Here is a 24,899-nt window from a genome sequence, read left to right as displayed (position 1 = left end):
CAAAGTATTTAACAGAATGCCACCTTGAGTTTATAGATTCATAACTGGAGGAGTTTGGGGGCAGGTTAAAGAAATTATAGGACAAATTATTGCAGATATAAGAGAAACCAAAGAGTAAGAATGCAACTTGAAAGAGACAAGTCCTGCAAAACAAGATTCAACTGTCTCAGTCAATCAATGGCATTTGGTTTACTGAAGACTGAGACCCACTCAGTGACTTCTAATGGGACTTGGTGATGTCATTTGCTGGACTGTGTCCACAATATGTAATATTTTAAAATGTAAATTAGGACAATGGGAGAGACAACAGAGAAAGGGAGGAAGAAGCAAGAGATATGCTCAAGGAAAATATACGCCAAAGACAGTCCTGCTCATCTTTACATACCATGAGACACTGATTCTCTGAGAAAAAACCCTCATAATCTCACACAACTGCTGGCCTTTGAAGTAAGCACTGTGGAGGAAACTGATAGAGAGCACCTGCCAAGGTACTAGTGTTATGTTCCATGGGCACATAATGGATTATGCCAGAGGATTCATAGGAAAGGAGAGTTTTAAACTGGGGGCTGAAAGAAGAACTGAAAGAAGTGGTGCCATGTAGTTAGGGAGCTTTTTTCCTGTGCTCAGGTGTTTGATGCAGTTGAAGAAGATGCAGGCTTTACTGACTAATCCTTAGACAGGGGTTTCCCATGACTGCAGCTGTAAATCAACATTAGAGATTTTGAGTATGGCAGCCAAGGGGGGGGGGTTCCTTATGTATTGTATTAATTAGTGTATCTAAGATGCCACTGTGTTGGTCTGTAGAAGAACAGGAAAATTTGAGTCCAGTGGTACCCTAGAGACCAAGAAGAGTTTCAGGGTGTAAACATTTGAGAGCCAGAGCTCAAGACTCAGGGCCAAGCTACACATGACGAATGACACTTGAACGGCAAGTGGATTGAGTGGAGGGCAAGTGAACAGGGAGAAATACACTTGCTATTCAAGTGTCATTCGTCATGTGTAGCTTGGCCCTATGAGTCAGAAAGGAGCGCTGACTCTCCAAAGCTTACACCCTGAAACTTTTGTTGGTTTCTAAGGTTCCACTAGACTCAAATCCAGATGTTTAAATTGTATCTTGGTGCCCTTGTTGTTTCAGTTGCAAGAGTCATTGAAGGAAAAGGAAAAAAGATTTTGTGGCGGTATTGTGCTTTTTAAAATAAATCATATTTTAATGTTATTATCAATATTTTAATTACAATAAATGAAATAATAATAACAGGTCAATTTTAAAAATATTAGGATTTGTTGGTGCCCACAATTGCTCTCATTAATGAACACAGAGTTCTTTCATACCTGTGAGCTGCCTTCCAGTCTTCATTTCTAAAACTCTTTATGGTGTAATGCACTCCTGGTCCTGGGTCCTTATCTTAGCACCTGACAGCTTCCATGTGGGTCAGCTTCCCATCCTTCTTGATAGTTTTTTACATCAAACTCCTCTCTGGCCCTTCTTTTCAATTCATAATATCCAACAGCCTGTTAGAATCTTTGAGTTTGCTCTGGGAACCACAGGAAACAATTCCCTAGGGTCTAAACAGACCAGCTCCTTTTCTTGGCGGACTTTTCTTGAGTGGACTTCTCAAAAGGGTTTTCTCTAAAGACTTGCTTTCATCTTTTCCTTGATAATAAAGACAGATAAGCATAACATTAACCCAACTAAGGGTATGAATATACCTACAGAGGGACCATATCACAATGGATGAACATGTATTTTGTGTGCAGAAGGTCTTTGGATCAATCCCCACCAAATCTCCAGCTAAAGGAACCTCACAGAGCATGGCATGGTCAGATATCAGACATCTACATACATTTCCCTCAGTTTGTTTGGCATCAACAGGACTTATTGGCTTTCTCCTGTGTATAGGAGAAGAAATAGATTTGGATGTAATGGTTAGCATGAGATGCTTTTAACCAATTGATATTAGCAGCAAGGCCACAAGGCAGCAACGTAAGACCAAGTAGCTGTATCCATGCACATCACCCTTAAATGGCCCACTGTGCTAGTCACTAGGAAAGGGGCAAGCAGGCCACCCTGAAGGTCAGGAGAGAGAGAGAGAGAGAGAGAGAGAGAGAGCAGACTGTCCTCAATAAAAGAGAAATGGGCTATTTGGATAGATCTTTCAGTTAAGAACATGAGCAACCTAACAAGGAGATGGTATAGCACAGTGGCTAAGATCTCAGCCCTGAACAGGAAATTTTTCATCCACAGCCATAAACTCACTAAGCAGCCTTAGGCAAGCCATTAGTTTCAGGTACTCCTGCAGCCCAATAGAGGGTTAACAATATTAACTGAGTTTTACAAGGCTGTTGTATGGACTGCAGAGATAAAGTATGTTAGCACTCCAAAATACAGACAATTAAGGAACCTTGGTCTTTATCTGTGAGCTTATTGTTGCTGATGGTGGTTCGAATGTTCCTCAATGGCCCATCCATTTTTTTTTAATTTTTAGATAAGGCCCCTAGCACACAACTGCCTGAAGGATCAACTCATCAGCCTCCAAATATCCCTCCAGTGACTGCTGGCTCAACCACAGGAGGAGATCCACACAGGTTCTCTAGAATATCTGCACCATATGTGAGCTCAGCTTGGCTTCATCCTGCAGTTCCCACTTTAGTGGTCCAGCCAAACTCAGGAACTGCCAGCACTTATAACTATGTGCCACCAGAGACCTCTGTTTTCCAAGGAACACTCAGGAGGAATGAACTTCTGCAGATTCCTCATTCAATGGCTTCTCATCCTTCTGTCCCTGGCTGGGGATCAACTGGCAATCTTCCTGGCCAGTTTGTTGGGCCTCTACCATTCCAGTACAGTCCAATGGAGCAGTTGCATAGTCATCTTCAGCCTGTGACCAGCCTTCAGATACTTACAATGCAGCCTCATGCGCATGGCCAGCAAATGTCCTCCCAGGAGGGGAGAAGCCTCTTCTTGCATAGCCACACTGGCTTAGCCCCCATTCCTCCTGGAGAGAGGCATACAGTTGATCAGGCTGGCAAGACTGTTCCCCTGCCTCCACCTCCAAATCATGACATGGTTTTGGTGCTGAAGCAGGTGGAATCACAAACTGTACTGAAAGCTATTCCACCCACTGGATTATATCGTGTTCCAACAAACACAAGGAAGAGCAAGATCACAAACACTGGAATGAAAGGTTTGTGAAATCTGCCTTTTCAAAGGGGATGTTAGCCTTCCAGTGGGGTTTGAGTCATTCCTGTTGTCCAGGTGTTTAGCCTACCTGCATCATTCTCAGACTTCTGACTAGATTGGCAGTGGTTTTCCAGAGAGCCTTGGAGTTCTTAAGGAGAGTTATCAGCTAGAAGCCTCAGTGAGGAGGAGAGTGGCAAAATTCTCTAAGACACAAAATTTGTCCACTCCTATAAATAATGCCCTACAGCCACAAAAGAGCATTGGATGTTGGTTGTTGTGGGTTTTCCGGGCTGTATTGCCGTGGTCTTGGCATTGTAGTTCCTGACGTTTCGCCAGCAGCTGTGGCTGGCATCTTCAGAGGTGTAGCACCAAAAGACAGAGATCTCTCAGTGTCACCAGTGTCTCTGTCTTTTGGTGCTACACCTCTGAAGATGCCAGCCACAGCTGCTGGCGAAACGTCAGGAACTACAATGCCAAGACCACGGCAATACAGCCCGGAAAACCCACAACAACCATCGTTCTCCGGCCATGAAAGCCTTCGACAATACAGCATTGGATATGTCTTTATGGCACACTACATTCTCCGTTTTGAGGAAATGAGCAGCCCCAACAGGCCTGGCCAGAGAAGTGATTTATGCACACTAAAATGCATCCCATAATCCTCTTCAAGTCAAAAGCCTTCTATCACAGGGTTTGTTCATTGACCAAGTCAATCCCATTAATCATTAACAAGAGCTTCCTCAAATGGTCTTCTCTCCTGCTAGATGGTAGATTGGGCTACACCTCTCTCCTTCCCTCTGTTATTGTTGAGTGCTGAATATTGCTATGGAAAAATCACCCAATAGTTGTCTTTAATTTACTAGGTTTCTCTGAGCATTTCCCCCAATAAACATTTCCATGCTACATGACTGTTCGGGCTGTTTGTGCAGACTAGCTACTGTGCAGAGATGTGCCACTGACGTTCTGCGTACCATCAGGTTTTTAATTGTTTAATATTTCCTTGATGTTTTTGTTTCATATGATCAAGAGAAATTGAAAAAGGTTTCCTAATGACCAGTTCTCTTTGGCTTTTTACTCTCAGAGGCAAAATTCAGTCATAGACAACAGCAATGGCCAAGGGTCTACCACTTTCCCAGTACTTCTGTTCAGCAACATGATTACAAGAACACCATTGATGCTTCTCAGATGATGGATGTTCTAGGAATGCCTCAGGAGTCCCTGGAACCAACTGCATCCCAGCTGGAGAAACCAAACTCAGAAAATGCAAATGAAGTTCATGCCACTGCTGGTGGCCTACAAGGTTTGTGCTGGCCATTAATGGGGATCAATCACAGATGAGCCTTCCTCTATTCTGAAGGTATTTGTTCAATGCAGTCTAACTTGGTGGATATTTCCTGAGGTTTCCACTGGTGATATTTCCCTTTTCCGTGGCAATGACGGCCTGACCTCAAGGATATTATTAGCACTGTAAACATCAGCAAGTCACTTACAGTCTAGAAATAATTAATACAGATACCGATGCATACACCGTTACATTTCTTCAGACTCCAGTCTCTACTGCAGGTTTTTTTGTAACTCTTGTCTATTACTAAATATAGTCTCCTTATTGAAATCATTGAGGTACTGTGTTAATTATGACACTTGCTGACCCCTTGTACTAATAACCATGAAGAGATTCTTTGCTCTCTAATCATTACTTTTACTTTTGTTGTTTCTTACAGTGGTGGATGCTCCACCTGACACCCAGAAGAACAACCAACCACCTTCTGTCCAACGAGATAATGAAGGAACTAGGAAGGCTGATGATCTCTTGCTTGCTGGCTTTATGGATGACTTCCAATTGCCCCAGGAGTTTCCTGATATTGAGAAACTGATGGCTTCCCTTGAACCACTCCTAGAAAGTATTCATCCTGAACAGACAACAGAAGGCAGTTTCTCTACAGAAATTCATTCAGCAGTTTTCCCTTCCAAGGAACCCATAGGAACTGACAGTGACCAAACTGGCGGAAGACAATCTCAGGCCAACAACATGCCAACATTGGAGATTCCAAATAGAACAAAGACCTGTTTGTACCCAATTACAACATCATTGTCATTAGTGTCCACACAGTCTCCAACTGAAGGGCTGATAACCAACCTCTGTGCACCAGAGGAGGAAGATTCAGAGGTACTAGGAGCTCAGATACCTGATACCTCCGGTACTGTTCAGATGATGGAGACAAAAAACCCTTCAGTGTCAAAGGGTGAAATTACAGGGGAATGGAAGAAAGAAATGTCTTCAGAAGCCCTTATCCCAGGAGGTCATCAGGAAAATAATATGGGTAAGTCTGGAGGAAGGGCTTGTGAGATTAATGCCAGATCCCCAAGGAACACATTCATCCCTGAAACAGTTTCAGTAATAAATGATACAGCCTGGCTAGCCAAGATGAAAATAGAAGGCCTAACAGAAGTCCCAAAGCAAAACAACTTACCAAATTTGAAGAGGCCACACTCAGAGAACAGTAAAACGAACATTCATAGTGAGGTGATTCCAAAGAAGAAAAAATGTCTGGATCCAGGATCCACGTCTATGAAAAACATCTCCAGGATCACATGTGAAGCTGGGGCAGATGTTCCAAAATCCATGGCTGCTCATCAGTGCCCTAAGGCAACATCGAGTGCTACCAGACCCAAGAAAAAGGGGGAAAGAAAACAAATTTTACTTAAACTGGATCCTCTGCAAAAAATTGCCCCAGGTGGTCTGGAATTAAACATATTGAGGCCTGATTGTTTTCAGGCTGGAGATAGCATACTGGGATTGACAAAAGATCAGAGCAGCCCTCAATGTTGCCAGGAGAAAACATGTGGGAATGTGGCAGCTGAGGGTCAGATTGTTCCCCATCTGGGAGACAACCCTTCAATAGGAATCCCTACAGTAATTTTGGATACAACAGAGAGCATCGAAACAGATCCGCAGACAGAGAAACTGCTAGCAAAAAGCCAATGTGCAAACAGAAAGATGGCTGAGCAAGCATCACCCATAAAGGGCAAAATAAAAATCTTTATACCAGAACCAGAAACTTTCAAACTGAACGAGAAAAACCTGGATGTAAAACCAAGCAGTTCTAGATCTAAAGGTCTGCCGACGGATAAGAGAAAGATACAGCCCAAGAAGGCACTAGCAACTAAAGTAACAAAAGGGAAAAATAATAAGTTGGGGGCCAAACCAAGCACAGACAGTTTAAAACCAATCCTCAAGAGCAATTTGGCTTTGCATATGATGGAATCTGTGCAGGTTTTCTATCCACTGGGGAAGAGCAATGTTTCCACCATGCCTGCTAGGAAAGCTCCTCCAATTACCTCTTCTTTGATTGTTCCAGTGAAGCCTCTGCCCACATCTGCAAGGCTTGTTCCCAAAGCACTTCCTAAGCCATTGCCCGTACCACTGCCAAAGCCATTGGCTAGCTCACTGACAAAACCACTGCCACGAACCTCACTGCCTAGACAACCACAGCCTTCTTTGGCTAGACCGCCCTCTTCTTTAGCTAGACCACCCTCTTCTCTGGCTAGACCATCACACCTCTCAGCGCTGGTACAACAGCTGGTTCCAAGGCCTGAGCCACAGCCAACATTAGTGAAGAAGGCACCATCTCAACTAGGGCCCAGGCCTTCAGTCTCATATTTTCATGAAACGAAGCCATCATTTTCTCAGCTTCCCCACGCCAGTGTATTCAAAACACAGCCCAGTGTTGTCAGGAGAACATCCAGTCTTCCCCCAAGGGAAGGCGTTCCAGTACAAGACAAGCATAGGCCAAGTAGTAGCCAGTATCAGGGACCAAAGAGCACCACGGTTAATTTCCGACCACGAACACTGCCTAGAGATCATTCTCTGGTTTTTCGGTATTCTCCACCTCCACCAATATTACCATTTGAAGTAGCATTCGGCCACTGGAAACCACCCCCTGATGACTTAGAAGTGTCAATCCCTATCACAGAGGAGCAACGACCCATAAGGGAGATGATGAAGCGACAAGCTCAAAAAGAGAGGGAGGAGGCAGCACAATGGACTTCATTGGGGCGGGTACAGTTTTTTGTGGAACGTGAGAAAGAAAAGGACATATCCATTATGTATGGATATCCCTAACATGACTGACAGGTCTCTGTTTACTGATTGTGTGAGACTGAAAATCTCTTTACTTTGTAATGATTACAGGCCAGGAAGCCAATCCTGCCTTGCTATCTTGCCAGCATTTGTCAGCAGGGAGTCCTGTACCTTTAATCATTGCATAAGAAGGCAAATTATGACTAGCATTGCTTTTCTTGCCATAGCGGAAAATGGGAAGCTATGCTTCCTTCACCATGCAAGTGGTGATCTCTCCCCTGCTTAGATCTCCTCCCAGCAACACAAAAGGCACATTCATTTTGCTTTTCTTTGATCAATGCTCAAACCAACACCCAAGTAACAGCCTCTTCCAGCAACTGCAGCCCTCAGATAGTGCTGGAGCTCAAGGCCAAGCAACACATTTGGGGTTTGTAAAGAACTGGGTTCAGATGGCTTGGGCTTTGGTGTTTTGAATGAGTAAACTGTCTATCTTGCTTTTTATGAATGGGGTTAAGCCCCATATCCTTTTTAAAGCTTCTGACAGAGCTTTGACAGATGACCTTTATTAATTGGTTGGATCGGCAGGATAATAAGAACCCAAGCAAAAGTGTAAGTTGCTTGGGTTAAGGAGCCTGCACGCACACACAAACAGCACGTCCTCGAGATCATACTACCAGTGCTATCTGCAGCTGGAACTTTTTGAACAGTGCCCCTCTCTTTATTCGTATAGCACCTTTCAAGTATTTTCGTATGTTCAGTGAAATATCTGTCATTCTCACGTGGCCTCACTCTTCAAGTAGGCAATGTGTACTCTCACATGAACTCTACATAGGACTGCTCATAGTTTAAATTGCATGTCTCTTTGGTACCAATTTCCCCCCTAGTTGTATATATATATATATTTTTTTTTTAAAAAAAAATTCTATCCTACCATTTGCTCAAGAAGGACTTCCAAGCAGGTTTGCATGAAATAAAAACATGCAATTTAATTGGTTATTCTGAGTTCTTTGATATAGTGGACTGCTCTAAGGTAGCATCTCTATCACTTTTTAAGATACCTGATGAAGGATTACAAAGTGCTTTATAAATGCTGATTATTATAAAGCCTGGCAACAAAATAAAGAACTGCACCCCCAGACCACTGAAAACAATAGTCCTGCAAGAAAATCAGAAAACTGCCTCTGAAGTTCCAATAATTATGTACATCTTGCTTGTGATACATAAAAATTAGCTATGCTTAGTCATGATAAATGCATAATTACAGTTCATAGCACCTGATAAATATTTCTCATCCACTGTTCAAAACTTCAGTTGTTTCTGATTCTAGCCATTAGAGGAAGCCAAAGAGCTACAGCTGAAGAAACGGGGAAAACAACAGTCAGGTCTTTTAAGGATGGCTCCAAAAACGGATTTGTTGGGAAATCTGAGTGATTCTCTCTCCATGCTACAGAAACAGCAAAGCAGTGAGGCAGAAGCAGTGTGTTTTATGATTCTTAGGATTCTTCCTTAATATTTGAAAGTATAATGGTGAATACGTGCAGTGGGGAGAAATATGCAAGACCGAGCCAAGAATCTGGCTGGATACAGCTCCTTGAAAAAAATGTCCCCCTCCTTTTAACAACCAGTGAACAGAAAACATTCATGTTCTGTGCTAGCAAACTGCAACAGGGGAAATAAATCCATTTATCCGAGGGCTTAGCCTGTTAAATGGCCCAGGATGCTCTTTCCAAAGGCATTGTCTATGCCCTTAGTTGGCAAAGATGTCTCCATCTCATGATGAAAGTGTCTAGGCAGGCAACCCGCCGGAGGCCTTGGTTCATGCGAACTTAGCTGGCAAGTCTGTGCTGGTCTCTAGGAATGCCAAAGTCTCACCTGAAGGCTTTCCATTTGCTTGCATTTTCTTGTTCGCTTGCTGTGTCACAAGGTTTCCATGTACAGACTGCAGCTGGGCTATCCCATTTTGTGCATGTAAAAGACCTATCTTCGTTCACTTCACTTGCTTGGGCCGCTCAAGGTTTCCAAGAAAATGCATGAATAACCCCCACTCCTTTGTCAGTTGTGAAGATGTATATTTCAGACACTTCAAGCCAGCAAGTCCAGGGAAATTGTCCATTAAGTTTATAGCTCTAATAACCTGCGTGGTCTGTAGATGGGTCAAAGTAGTGTAGGAATTTCATAATTCAGTGTGAAGAAATGATCTTCTAGAGGTAAACAATGATAGAGACTGAGATCTGTTGGTCGTGAACAACAGTGCTGCTTTCAGCCTTTAACCTACAACTTGTCAGACTTGAGATTGCGGAAGCCCTAAAACCTGAAGTTCTGTACTATACATTTGGCACTGACACTTACTCTCCCCGCAGCTGCCAGCTTGTAGGACTGCATATCCTAGCACGCACAGAGTGCCTTTCTCTCCCCACTGAGTCACGAAAGCCTCATTGCATGTTTTTGACTTTAGAAAACAGACCTCCTGGGTCAGAGAGCCTAGTTTTTAGGCTTCCAAGCCCTAGGTTTTCATAGTGTATTTATGACACAGAACAGATTAAAGCTACTAGTTTAGCATGCCTCAAAAAGCCATTACAAGTTGGTTTTTGGGATAAGGTGGCAGATAAATGCCACTCGTACTAGGAAATGAAATGAAGGGCCTTTGGATGTCTGTTTCTAGAAAAACAGCTTTTTTTCCTGCTTCCGAATGTCCAGTTTAGAGTTCTATTCTGAGATTTCACCACAGGTTCACACGTGTTTTAAGGCTTGCACTACACCAGACAATTCACAATCCTGTTAAGTATCAGAGGATTCTGGGACATCCAAGCCAGAAAGGCAATCATGGGATACTAATGCTCAAATAAGAAGGGGAAAAAACCCTCCCGTGGAGAACAATAAACATAGTCAGTATAATAAGATATCCAAAAGTGATTTTAAAGTGCAATTTCAAATTGCAAAGTGCCAAATTCATGTACAGGATTCTTTATAATCCTGTACATGAATTTGGCACTTTACACTTTGAAATTGCACTTTAAAAATCACTGTTGGATATCTTGTTATACTGACTATGGGAAGGGTTTCCCCCCCTTCTTGTTTGAGATTCAGGGACATCACCAAAATAAGTCACTTTGCTATGTCTAAGTTTACTATATGATATTGGTTGCCTGAGTCCGTCCATGTGAGATCCAGCATGGTGTAGTGGTTAGATTGTTAGATTATGATCTGAGAGGTTCAAATCCCCCACTCTGCCATGGAAGCTTCCTGAGTGACTTTGGGCCAGTCACACACACTCACACTCACCTACCTCAAAGGGGTTTTGTGAGGATAAAATGGAGAAGGGGAGAATGTTGTATGCCACTTTGGGTCTCCACTGGGGAGGTAAATAAATGGTGGTGACCCGTGTTGTCTTTGGCAGACTTACAGTACCATCCTAAGGAGAGTTAGGATGAACAGACGTGTAAGGATGGCACTGCTAGAGATCTTTTGTGGCAACTATGCACAAGTGGCTGGCTGACTCAGTGCAGCAGAGAAGTAGAGATAAGATCTGGAGAAAGGGCCTTGAATGGCAGCTGGGGAGCGCTCCTCATTCCCTCTTTCCTTCCCCTCCACCTAGTGTGGCTGCCCCACCCTGCCCCATCCCACAGGCTGGAAAGAGGCGAGGAGCTGCAGCTGCGAGGCTTGTGTCGTCAGGAGGCATCAAACTTGTCAGGCAGGTTTTTCTTTCTTGCCTTTGGAGGCATTTCAGCAGCAGTCACAGCGGATATGTTGGAGGTGGGGGGATAAGTGCTGGAAAGAAGCAGCAATGCTTCGTCTGTTTCTCCTTGTCCTCTGCTCTACAAGCAGGGCTTGGGAGCACTGAGGTGGGGCTAAGGGGATCCACGTACATGAGAAAGGAGCTTTCCCTTTGCAGGTCCAAAGGAAGACAAAAGCATTCCTAGGAGTTAGATTTCACTTGGAAGTCCTGAGTTCTAGCACCCTCTGAACTGCCTGGGCCTTATTTCTGAACCAATCCAGGATTCATCATCTTGGAGAGACCTAAAGCTCTAGGATGGGATTTCTGCTGCTCCAGTTATTGGCTTTCACTTTCATCCCCTTGGATCCAGCCCATTCTCAGCAATGTTCAGGGGGCGCTACTCCACTGATCCTTCAGTTTGCTGATGTGGGTGCTGACCAGAGGATTCCTGCCCACCGACGAGTTCCTGGATCATTGGATCCCCTCTATGACCTTGTCCAAAGCTACCTTGATATGGTTCAACAGAACCCTCTCCCTACAGGTAAGTTTGCTTCTTCCAATGTTGAGATCTGGACAGGGTTATTGGCCAGATTAAAAACCAACCCAGCTTGCTCTTGTGCTTTTCAAAGCAGCTTGAGGTGCAGAAATCAATAGGAGAAGCTTTCTGTAGGACATTGACATAGACAGGTGATAAATATTTTTCTAGAGATTAAGTAAGTTTTAAAGGTATAAGAGTAGAGGTGGGTAATACATGCTAGAGAATACATGCTAGAATAGACAATGCTCAAGAATCCTGATTAAAGAAGTAGTTTCTGCAAACTCTGAAGCTATGGAAACAACTATCCACCACCCAGAACATTTGGAAGAAAATTGAAATGTATGCAATACTTTCCTATCAAACCTAAAGTTATTTTGCAGCTTTAAATGAATAAAATGCACCATTTATAAATTAGTTGATATTTAAATTATATTGTTCAGCATATTTATGAAATATTCAGGTATACATTTACTTTTCTACTAGCAAAATTCCAAATATATTCTGTAGAGTGAGAGCTGCACCCTGGGCAACTTTTGCACATGTATCTTAATTTTTACCGTCTGAGAAGTAAGAAAAAAAATGTTGAAATCAGAAAACAAATATTATAGTAAAAAAAAAGGGAGAGCATATTATTTAGAGAGAAACAGTCTCATACAGTCATCACAGGCCTGCTAGCATATGTGGATATCATGTTAATATGAAGGGTTGCCAGCCCCCAGGTGGTGGCTGGAGATCTCCTGGAATTACAACTGATGTCCAGGTGACCGAGATCTGTTCCCCTGGAGAAAATGGCTGTCTTGGAAAGTGGACTCTATGGCATTATAGCCAGCTGAAGTCCCTCTCCCTCCAAACCCCGCCCTTTCCAGGCTCCACCCCTAAATCTCCAGGAATTTCCCAACCAGGAGCTGGCAACCCTATTAATATGTAATGTTGGAAACAGTGAACTCTTTAATAATGTATACTCAAACATGTTATAGCATATTAATTATTGCTTAAATTCACATTTAAACAATAAGATTATACCCAAAGATCATACCCAAATAAGGTATAAGTAGATTCAGCTAAGGGTCAGGTTGGTAGCCTAGCTCCTCTGGACTGGTGGATAATAGCATGCCAATGATCTAGGTTCAGATATGACACACACAGACAGTAAAACTGCATGCTATGCTATGTAGAATTGCCAATCTCAAGTGAGGCCTGGAAATCTCCGAGGTTTAAACAGGTCTCCAGAGTTCCCCTAAAGAACATGGCTGCTTTGTAGGGTGGGCTCTATGGCATTATACCTGGCTGAGGCCACTCCCCAAAGCCCACCCCCAGGCTCTATCTCCAAATCTCCAGGAATTCCCTAACCCAGAGCTGACAGTGACAACCCTCATGCAAGGAAACCGCTCCAGATGACAAATGCAGCAAGGCAAGTCGAACACATATAATATTCAAATATATGCACTGTTTTGCATTTATATGAAGTAGAGGACATGGCCCCATTTTACTGCAGAGGAAAAGCGAGGTACGGCAATAACTGACTAGCCCAATAACATCAGTCAGTCATCCACGGCACAGAATTGTTATCCACAAATAACAAGCAATAATGAAGGGAATACCTCTGAGCATGTCCCCTTATCAATGAGCAACAGCAGCCTCCACTCTCGCCATGCAATAATTGGAAGTCCAAAGCAGGTTTTAGAGAAGGATGGGAAAATTTCCACACAGATTAAAGTGCTAGTACCTCTCTAAGCAGTGACACCATATGAAAAGGTAGCACATGTTGGCTGCAATCCTAAAGGCACTTTCCTCGGAATAAATCCCATTGAATAATATGGCACTTCTAAATAGACCGGCTTGAGATTCCGCTGCCCCGCCCCCCGCAAATCTATTCCCTTATAATTGAATCTACTCTTCATTTACCCTCCCTGTTTCAGCAACATTTCACAAATTTAATTTTTCATTTTCCCTCACACCTCCCTCCCTCCCACCCCGTTACATATAAGTTCACCTTGCCTATTCGCCCCACCCCCCTCCAAAGGTAATTTGTTCCAGTCCTCCTGCTATAGAGGAAGAAAAGGAACTCTGAACTGTATGTGCTTTCCCTTCACCTTTGAATAACTGCAGCCTTCCAACACACATAGAATTCAGAAGCAAGTTACCTCTAAGCAGAGGCATAAACAAACTTTGCAAATGTAAGGATGGAACACACAATTCCATCCTTCCAGAAGAAAAAAATCAACTTCTCATTTTCAACCCCACTTCCCTCCATCCAGCTCTTGGGAGGAGGAAAATCCTCAAACTCATTAATATACAGTAGGGTCACCAGGTCTCTTATATTAGGAACCCCCCCCCCTTTCTGTTGCCTGCCACCACTCCGCTGGGCAAAATAAGGAGGCATGATTCCATGGCAAAATGAGGGAGCATGATTGATGTCCATGGCATGGTGACGTTGCTTCAACTGTGACCTGGTACTGATGTCATCACGTAGGGGTGCCATTCCCCCACCTGGGGCAGGGGATCCCCTGCTCCCATCCTCCCCCCATACCCACTTACTTGGCCAGTGGGGGGCACGCTCCCAGGGGTGCCCCCTGGGCCCGATTCAGGCTGAAATGCACCCTGCAGCGGGCCTGTTTCAGGCTGAATCATGCCCTGCAGCGGGCTGATCCAGCCTGCGGGAGTACTCCCAGCTGACTCCGTGTGATGATGTCACTTCTCTGACAGCATCGTGCAAGTTGGGAGTTCATGCGCATGCTGTGTGCATGTGCAAAACCAGTACCTAGGGGCACAGCAAGGTAGGTGCCAGCCTCCCAATCTCCCGCCGGGGGAGTCCTGGCAACCTTATCATCATGTCAGGTGACTCGTTAGCATTTGCCAAAAACTCTATGATTTTGCACCAGAGATGCTGATTGCCCCCCCCCATAAGTCCCCACCTCCCCCATCTCCTGCCAGGGCAGAAACGAGAGGGGAAGGAGCTCAGCAGAGATGTGATGCCATGGTGTGTCCACCTTCTGAAGATGCCATTTTCTCCAGAGGACCTGACCTCAGTCGTTTGGAGATCGTTATTTCAGTGTGTGTATGTGTGTTTATACCAATTTCTTTGCATGCCTTAATAACGTATATGGTTTAAACTATGTGACGCTGAAATACAGAAGTGTTATAACCCTAGGGAAGAAACAGGGTTTATGTTATTTTATTTACATTATTTTTAATCCACCTTTCTCAATGAGAGTCATGGTGGATTACTTTGTATAAGTCAATACAATCAACAGCAGGGACATTTAATAAACAGTGTAATAGAGGATACAAATTTTTGCAAATTTGCAAAGATTTGAAAACAAAAAGAAATCTGATACAAACAGGGGAGGGGTGTGGGGCCAGGGGCATGACATGTACCTATGCATCCCCAGTTGATCATTTCCAGCGGGACCCAGAAGTGATGGGTCACTCCAGAACCGGTTTGTACACTACGTTTGGGACCAATTTTTACTGAATTAGCCCTTGCGTGACCTTTGGCTTCACAGTCACACAAAAATGATGTCATTTTTGTGTTCCCCCAGCCTTCCTCCCTCAGTTCTCCTTTGGTTTCTCCCTCCTGGTCAGGTGAGTGGTGGAGGGGAGGCAGAAGCTGGGGGTCAGAATTTCCCACCCCTAGCCAGGGGGGCTGGCAAGCCTGGAAGAGTTTTATGTAGTGTCCACTCTGGGCTTCTTCTTAGCTCATAACATAACAATGTATGGAGCAAGAAAACAATTAAAACAACTGTACTTTTCCATTAGGGATGTTTAGAGAGGAGTGCTTCCCCTCCACCCCCTTGAACAAAAGTAGTGTGATATCTTTTTCTAGAACCAACTAAAATATCCCAAAGCAATAAGCAAGATTTCAAGTTCTACAAAAGACTTCATCAGGGTTGGATGTTCAATGTAAAACAAAAAAGAGGGTCGTCATTGGACATGTGCGCACTTTGTGCGCGCACATGTGGTACCAGGGGTACCACCTCCCGTCTAGAGTTGCCCCCTATGCTGGCAGTGGCAACCCACTGAGTTCCACCACCTCTTTTCCTAGGAAAAAAGCCCTGCCTGTATCACTGTTCATTTTGTACATCACTTCTTGGCCTTTTAGCCAAGATTGAGTATATGTCGTTCATTTTATTTAGACACAAAGGTGTAGGAGATTAGGATCATGCCCCACGCCTCACAAGTGAGCATGGGTTCAAGTCCCCCTGAACTCTCCATCAGGCTGCATGCTCAGTATAAAAACAAAATAAAAATGGAAGGGAGAGAAAAGGGTGAGTCTACAGGATATCTTGCAGACTTAATTAATTAGGTGGTGCTGGATGCAAAACAGGTTGTACCAAAATACTGCTGGGAGTGGACAAAGAAGCACAAACAACAATAATGTCGCATTTTCTATTTGGAAATATAAAATTAGTAGTTAATGCAACCTCAGATGATCAAAGGGTTGGAAAAACTTCCCTGTGGTAGGAAAGAGTTTGGGACTTCTTTTATAGGAAAAATGATGGCTAAGGGGAGACAAAACAGAAAATACAATTACACATAGATCTGGAAGCTGTAGGTAACTTTTCTTTGGAGCCAGTTTGGTCAAATCCCCATTCAACCATGAAACTCACCTTTCAACAGGCACTCCCTTAGAAAGCAAGGAAACTTAAGGTGCACCTGTAAAAACTAAATTATTGTAATCCTAGTAAACTCTAAACAAATAAATGCCCTTTAATAAATGTGCAGGAAGTATAACGAAACAATTCTTCCTAACATATAAAATGCCTATTGTCAGTTACAGAATACAAGCCCAAACACAGTTTGACAAGCAATCTTCATCAATTGTCAATCATTTAAAAAAATCCTTTAAAAGTACAGCTGATTTTTTGTTAAAAATATGCAAAACATGAAAATAAGGCAAAACCCAGAAACCATTACACACAATACACACAGAATTAGAACACAGATAATATGAATTGTGCATATCTTGTTGGACCATGCCCAGAGAATGTTATTTTAAAGGCTCATTTTCAATAACCTAAAAATACAGATAAAATTATTTTAATTTTTAATGCATTTAAAAATAATTGAATATTGAATATTTATCAAGCGGAAATGTTTTTCATTGACCGTAAGTTCATCAATCAGTTCACTAGATGGTTCAGTGAAGGTGCTTACCAAGTGCCCAGGCACCAAAAATTAAAATCTCTCAGCAAAATAACTTTGCCATTACCTAAAAATATAGGGAAAAGGCAATTAAATCCCAGGATGTTTCTATGGTCTCGCTACATTAACAAAACTTTACCGGGTTAAAAAGTATCAGCTCAACTTTAAAGGAAATCAGTTTGGTTAATGGTAAAAAAAATTTCCCTGATTATACTAATAACCATAATATACTCCAGAGTGCCAGGAAGTGGGCAGCAGGATACATTTCGCTTTGTGCTCCTTTTTCAGCATCTAATCAGCTACTCTGGGACACTGGCCTAGATGGATAGTCCAACAGGGCTTTTCTTACGTATCATTTGCACCGCATCCAGCATGAATGCAGTGTAGGAAAGGGGGAGAAATGCTATAAGGTTTTTTAAAAGTAACTTTAGAATTAAAGAGTAATTTTTAAAGAACGTAAAATTATTGCTGGGTTGGGATTTTACCCTTAGGAAGAGAAACTAGGGGAAGGTAAGGCAAGGCATTGGGTTGGTGTGAAAATTATATGTTTGAATGTTCTTTCATTGTCACATCTCATCTATCCAGCACTCTGCCACCAAAACCATTCACCTCTCTCATATATCATCTCTAGTTAAGACCAACTTCTCAAGCTCTATGGCCTCGGCATTGTAGGAAAGGGGGTGGCAACCAGAGACAGGGATTTTTTGGGTGGTGGCACCTTGCCTTTGGAATGTCTTCACTTTTGTGGCTCACCTGGCACCTATATTACTTTCATTTAGAAGCCAGGCCAAAACATTTTACCTAGGCTTTTAACTATGCGTTTCCATCTTTTAAAACTGTGTTATGGTCTGCTCCTAGCTTAGAGTTCCCAAGTTTAAGATGAGGCCTGGAGATCTCCTGGAATTACAACCGATTTCCAGATAGGGTTGCCAGGTCCCTGTACCCTTCCAGTGGGAGGGGAGGACTTGACACTTACCCTGTGTCTGGCGGATGTTTGCTTTCACGCACATGCTCCTGGTGCTTGCATGATAACATCACTTCTGGGAAATGATTCATCATGCCAGCCATGGTTCTGCACCCACGCTTTGCACAGGGCTAATTCTGGCCCAATTGGGGCCAAAATTGGCCTCAGCAAACTGCAGGAGTATGTCCACAGTCAGCACGACAACATCACTTCAGGAAGTGATGTTGTTGTGATCCACTGGGTATGTGCCCGGTGTGTGCTTTCCTGGGTTGCCTGCCAGTGGCAGATGACCTCGGGGGGGGGGGAGGGGTTTGCCATCTCCCTTCAATCACCAGCAATTGGTGGGCAACCGAACAAACTCCTGAGGGAATTGCCCCCCACTGGACAATAGAGCCAGACAATAGAGATCAGTTCCGTTGGAGGAAATAGCTGCTTTGGAGGGTGGACTGTATGGAATTATACCCTACTGAGGTCCCTCCCATTCTCACACTCTGTTCTTCCTAGGCGCTATCCTCAAATCTCCAGGAATTTCCAAATCTCCAAGAATTGCCAAACCTGGACTTGGAAACCCTATCTAGCAGGAAAACTATTTCATCATTATTATTTTAGACTATTCTATTTGTTTTGTGTGCCTATTTGCCCTCTTATTTTTATTGACATGTTTTATTGATTTGTCTTGATTTTATTTGATTGACTTGGCCTTTTATTGTCTTGGTTTTGTTTTACTTTTTTAGTCATGAACCACCTTGAGCAGGCTACGAGAGACAGCATACAAATTTTTCTAAATAACTCCCCCCCCTCGCTGCCGCCCATGCCAATTCCAGTATTCTTTCAAGATTTCCCAGATCTGTTCTTTCTCTTTTGCTGTCCATTATGCTTGGATCTCCCTTCTGGAAAACCTTTCTGGTAGCCCTGGAGATCATCACATCACTCCTCAGTCCATCTATTTTGTGAAAACTTTGGCTTCATTCCTTGAATCTAGTTACCCTTGATTCCTTCCTGCTCCCCTGCTCACCTATGCACCTATGCTCCCCTGCTCCCCTATTTTCTCACCTATGCAGTATTTTCATTGTAAACATTTGGGGCAGGGACCTGTTATCTTGATGTTAATCTGTCAATTGTCATGCAGACTGATGGTGATATATAAATAATGATAATAATTCTGCTAGTACTTTACCTCATTCCACAGAGCTGTTGAAGGATGCCTTGAATGACCCGCCATCTGCTAGTACTTCCCAGGTAAGAAGAAAATGAGAGCCAAGTCCATCTTGGGGGGGGGGGGTAAGCCAGCCATTTTGTAAACCCAGAATCTGTGCGGAATGTCACAGTTTAGGTATTTTTCGTTTGGCCTGTCCACCTATTGTTCCTCAGGTGTGTTAGCCACATAGAAAACTCAGGTTCAAGAGGTACATATGGATGGGAAAGGGAATTATTAAGGAATTACATTTTGGGTAGAATGGGGTTCTAAATACTTTGTAGTGATTTTGCATTGATGGAAGATGTAACATGTTGTAAGAAATGGGTAGGGTTGGAGTTTGTGAGCTGAGTGAGAGTGTTATCAGAAAAGATAGACGACAAGAGTCACTGTGGTCCTCATGGGAGTCCTCCTTCAAATCCCAGCTCAACTCAGCTGCGTGAAGATTTACAAAATGGATTCACATGCTGATAGATATTGCTCTACTTAAAAACAACCACCTCTTGGACTTTCCCAACCATACTAATGCATGGTTGTGCTCTAATCATCATGACTCCACTCCTCCCACCATTCACCAATATCAGCCTTGGGCGAGTGGTTTCTCTCTCCTCTGTGGCTCTTGTTTTATTTGAGATGTCAATAACACCTCCTCACACAATGATTGACATGTAATGAATAAATTGAGGATCATAAATTAGCCCTCTCTCCTGTGGCAAGAAACAAGGGTGCAAGAAGGGGCAAAAAGGACCCATGAATGGTCTCTGAATGACTCTTTCCTTATTTTCCAGATCCTCGAATATCAAGCAGGATACTTGGTCTGTGCTTCAATTGCTGTCATCTATTTTGTGGCAATGCCCCTGATTGGGCTGAGCATCTGCTGCTGCCGGAGACATAGGCGCTGCGGTGGGCGGGTGAAAGCATACCGCCGCTCCCTCCTCTGCCAACGCAACTTTCTCATGATCAGTCTGCTCCTGACCACTCTTGTCATTCTGTACGTATGTGGGGGGTGAGGTGGGCCAGGCCATGACATAAGAGACCTGGGACCGGAGACTAACTGTAGGGGTTATGATGGGATCATGGGGCAGAAAAAGGAAACCTTCCATTTGTTTTCTTTAACTGTAGTTAAATGTCGCAATTGCAAGTAAACCTAAACCATGGTTAACTGCAAGCTAAGATGTGGGACTCATTTGAAGCAGGCTTGCCAACTATGTTTTGTGTTAAATTTGGTAAAGTGTAAAATCTGTTCTAAACAAACCATGTTTATAGTAGTTTTTAAAAAACTTCTCCAGTCTCTGCAAGGTCTTACTGGTATTTTTCCTCCAGGGTCATACTGGGACCTCTCACTGCCCAGAAATCTGCTATGACAGACAGGTCCCATTCTGTCTCTTTCTCTCTCATAGTATAACCAGTGAGAGCTGAGGGAATGTTGGGAGGAGACTGACAGCAATTAGAAGGGTGGGGGAGAAGAGATTGCGTCTGGTAGTGAAGGAGATTGAGTTGAAAGCTGACTGGAAGGAAGTTAGCTTGTAACTGAAAGAAATGGAAGGATGAGGAGAGTTAGGGATCAGGAGTGAAAGTATTGAGAAATGATGTATCCATGGCCGATTCCACACGGCTTACCTGAAGCCGGGACATGGCGCAACTTTGTGGATCATGCCGGGGAAAACGCGAAAGATCATGCCACGTCCCGGCTTCAGGTAAACCGTGTGGAATCGGCCCATGTATCTAGACCACTCAACATTGTTTTAAATTTTTAAATAAAATGTGACTCCCTTGTGCTCACCCTGATGACACAGTGAATTGTCCCAGTGAAGAAAATGACACATGCACAAGTCAGTCAAGCTTTGGCCTATATAAATATACAGCTATATGGAGGCAGCAAGAAAGAAGAAGCAATAGTTAGTTCCCTACCCCAATAACTGTGGGAAATATCTGAGTGAGGAGCATTTGTTAAGGGAACTATGCACCCCTGTCTGGTGGTGTCTTAAGAAAGTGAGGAATTGGTGTTTAAAAGGGTCAGGCCACTGATTAAAATAGAGACAAGATGGATGACGAACCTGTGACCGCCTAACCTACTTGGACCTCTGAACTGAGACAGAAGATATCTTGAGGGGAAATGTTAAAGAAAAGGGGGTGGCACATCCTACCAGTACTGCTACAGCATGGCTTAGCAGCTAATAGGGGGGAAAGCCCTATGCAATCCCATCCTAAGTAGAGTTATATCTAGCTGTGAAGGGGCAAAGGGGATGAGATTGTTGTCACCTCAGCCCTTCTGTGACTTTGGGGATGGGGCTAGGCAGATTCTGCCGGCATCCCACTCACTATTGCTTCTACAGCAGGGGCGTCATTTCATGGCCCCATGTAGAATGCCCCAAGCTGACTTCTGATGTGAATGTTCATTAAAGATCTCTTGACATGAATTACTTACCTCTAAGCAGCTTAACTCAATTCTCATATTTGCAGTCAGGGTGGTTCAAAGGTGTTATTTCTTTCCAGTCTTCAAATTTATTGTTATGGGTGGAGTAGGGTGTTAATCTTTATTAAATTCCAAATCAGTGGCTATGTTTACAGCAAAACAAAAAGAAATTGTGGCATTTTAAAGACTAGCAGATTATGTGCTATAATATTTTTGTGTGTGGAGTAAACTCCCCTCCAGCAGAGGCATCCATGGGGTCCACAAAATCTTATGTAGAACAGGAAGGAATAAGACATGTATATACAGTAAAAAAAAAAAAACCCTGCCTCATCTTGCAGGTTGAGGAAAAAGATGGGTGAATGAAACTTGGAGACAGACCAGAGTGCCAGATAGAAATAGCACTATAGTGGGAGGCCTCCTGTCACCTGAGCTGTTGCACACTGGCGCCTCAGGAAATGTGAATGTTATAGCATCTAAAGGCGCCTGAGCTGTTGCACACTGGCGCCTCAGGAAATGTGAATGTTATAGCATCTAAAGGCATCATAGCCAGTTTTTACCAGAAGTGATGTTAGTCAGCCAGTGCAATACTGTCTCACTAGAACTGACCCCCAGTTCCTCCTGATGGTTGCCTGCTGCCACAAGTTCTACCTTGATGCTTTACTGAAATATTGGCTAGGTGCCATATTGGGGAACAGTGCTCAGAAGAGCCAGAAGTGGCATGTCAAAGAGCTACATGTGACTTCTGAGCCACTGGATGAGTATCACTGGGCTATGGTACAACTAATACATGCCTGTCCATCACTTGATTACTGCAGTACAATGTGAATGGTCCATCATGGCTAAATAATACTGACAGTGTTTTTTTTATTACCTCAAACACTACTCTTTTGGTGGATCAGTTCCCACCTTAGGCTGATTGCCAGTCATCATTTAGTAATCAAGTACAAAGAAAGCTATTGTGTAGTGAGAACAGCACAGAAATAGGCACTTCTGTGCTTAAAACAGTTATTAACTAGAACAACGGTCTACAAGATAAACACACATACACAGACAGACAAAGTGTGTGAAAAAAATTGTTTATTTGGGGCCTAGGAAGGATACGCTTCCAGTGCTTTTAATAAACTGCCTGAAATTGAAGCATGTCTGCTGACTTAAAACTACTACAAACTGAAGCAAAGCTGTCATAAAAAACAACTGCAGAAATGCTGTAAACTGCAACAAAATCTAGTGATACCATGTGCATATGTGAAACCATCTCTAAGATAGCTAGAGAAAGTCATTCCCTGTCCCCTTTTCCTTCAGAGCTGGTGTTATCTGCGCTTTTGCTGCCAACCAGAAGGTGAAAGAGGAGATGGAGCCTGGAGCCCGAGATGCACTGAACACCCTGCAGGCTTTGAGGCACCATGTGAGCGGGATCCCCCGTGTGAGTTGATAATTTTGCTGTCCCCCCTTCAGCACTTGCAGTCAATGCACATGCAACCCCATAGTACGGCAAAAGCCTCCCCCTGGCCAATTCAGCTCCAGAAAATGGCATGAGAATAGGGTTACCAGATTCCCCGCTATAGCAGAAGATTTCCTGACAGCAATCCTTTCTTCCCATCACTGTTCTGAGTGGTGGTGGAAGAATTTTTTAAAAAATTGCCAGTGTTGCATGTGATTTAATACCACTTCCAGGGGAAACATGAAAGTGATTTCATGCCTCTCTAGGTATCACCAGAAACTTTGTGGTTTAATCATAGATTTCCTGGCAATTCCTAGAGTGACATAATGTCACATTCTTTTTGCCTGGAAGTGATGCCATGCCACACACAACACCAGCACCCCCATGTCCCCACCCCTTTATCACTTGCTGGTTGCCAGCCATCAGTTAGTAACCCTAGACAAGAGGGAAGGCTCCTCCTCCCACTGTGCTGAATTCCCAAGCTGAATTGGGCCCGGGTGTGTTTGGGAACATACGTTCCCTAATACCATATCTGTCTCATGCCAGAGGTAACATCTAGTTTGGCTCTATAAGAAGTGCTATGTCAAAATTACAAGGAAATGTTTCTGTTTACTAACAAGATGCTAAGAAAGCATGTCCAGAAAAATGGACCTTTGTGATACCTAAAAATAAAAATTATTCCCTAATATTCAAGGTTTTGTATGCACCAGTAAGGGTCTGCCATTATGATGGGTGGAGATCAGTTGTCATTTCAGGAGATCTCCAGGGCCCACTTGGATTCAGGCTCTGGAATGTGTGCATGTATGCATACAGCTGCTCCTTTCTTTGAGATCATTGTTGCTGAGTACTGAGAAGAGTCATTTAGTAAGGTTGCCAGCCTCCCAGTGGGGGCAGGAATCCCCTGCCCCAGCTGGCATGTCTCCTCTCAGAGCACTATCAGGAGAAAAATTAAATTAAAAAATGGCTGTCAATCAATGGCATCACATTATGCTTCTCTAGGAACTAGTCAGAACTCTGTGCTAAAACCATAGCATTTTCAGTGATTCCTAGAGATTACTGACATCACTTCTGGATTTTGCCTGGAAGTGATGTTATGCCTCTCTAGGAATTGCCACAATTCCTAGAGAGGTATGATGTCACTTCTGTGTTTTGATGCCACACCATTGACTGATGGCCACCCCCCATGTCCTCACCCTCCCAAGTCTCCTGCTGGCAATCCTGTCATTTAATATGAGGAGCAGAGTGGAGGTTTTTCCCCCCTCATCACAGCAGTGTCCTTCTCAAATTAAATAGCGACTATTCACTGCTGAGAGAAAATAAGTGTGTGTTTGAGGATGCTGTTAGGGTAAGGAGTGGACAAAACTTGATCCCTGCTCTCCACAGAATATCAACCCTGCACGTATTTTCTCTCATCTTCATCATGAGTGCCATTTCTGGTCACATTAGAATGTGGTAGAAGGATGAAAGTGTGCGATGGATGCAGAAGTGGCTTTTTTATGGTTGTGGGAGTCTTTCTGATCTGGATGGTGTCAAAATTTATATTAATTACGTGGCTATACATAATTTTCATAACAGAGCCAACAATGACTCTACAAGGCAATTTGAGGACACAAACACACACAGGAGGGGATGACTGTAGCCACTTCTCCTTATATGCCATGGTGCTGAGCAAAAAAAGTCTAGCATGCATTTAGGAGGCACAAAAATCCCTTCGCACATCTGATACAAAGCCCCCATGCTGTCTGCCAGGAAACGCAAGAACTTTGTAATATGTAGCAACCTCTTGGTCAGCCAAAGTGTTAGTCCACTAGCTCAACCCCTACTAGTTACTTTCAGGGTTCAAGACTTTCAAGTTCAAGACTTGCTGTAGGCCTGATTCCTGGGTGGGATTTCATAGGTCTATTAAGATTTAGGAATACCTGTAATTTAATACACTAGGCTGTTGTTTCCTGTAAGGCTGATAATTTTGAGTGGAATGTGAATCTGCTATGGTGGAAATGGACTTTTTTTATAGAGAGGCTGCATTTCAAAACAAGTAGCTCAAATGTAGTGTCTCACCCCGCTCCCATGAGCAGCTCCAAGTAGGGAGAAGACCAAGATCCCCTTAGCCGAACTGAGCCTGCTTCATGGCCACCATCACATTTAGCAGCTGCTGCTGCAGCTGAGCTTTTCAGAGGCTTGTATGCTAATGCAAGCTGTCAGGTGGGTGTCCTCTGAGACACA

At 43.5% G+C, this 24,899-nt stretch overlaps 1 protein-coding gene across 1 annotated transcript in view; it reads left to right on the top strand.

The window, feature by feature from the left end:
* The first annotated feature begins 10,988 nt into the window (after positions 1 to 10,988).
* PROM2 (prominin 2) overlaps positions 10,989 to 24,899 on the top strand; it is a 57,647-nt gene continuing 43,736 nt past the window's right edge. The window contains exons 1-4 of the mRNA XM_054998495.1: positions 10,989 to 11,518; positions 18,814 to 18,863; positions 19,608 to 19,810; positions 22,538 to 22,658. Of these exons, the coding sequence (XP_054854470.1) occupies positions 11,293 to 11,518; positions 18,814 to 18,863; positions 19,608 to 19,810; positions 22,538 to 22,658 (600 nt within the window). The 5' untranslated portion in view covers positions 10,989 to 11,292. The remainder of the gene's footprint in view (positions 11,519 to 18,813; positions 18,864 to 19,607; positions 19,811 to 22,537; positions 22,659 to 24,899) is intronic.

Source organism: Eublepharis macularius, chromosome 14 (assembly GCF_028583425.1).
Source record: "Eublepharis macularius isolate TG4126 chromosome 14, MPM_Emac_v1.0, whole genome shotgun sequence".
Lineage (NCBI taxonomy): Eukaryota > Metazoa > Chordata > Lepidosauria > Squamata > Eublepharidae > Eublepharis > Eublepharis macularius.
This window is presented reverse-complemented; position numbering and strand designations above follow the sequence as displayed.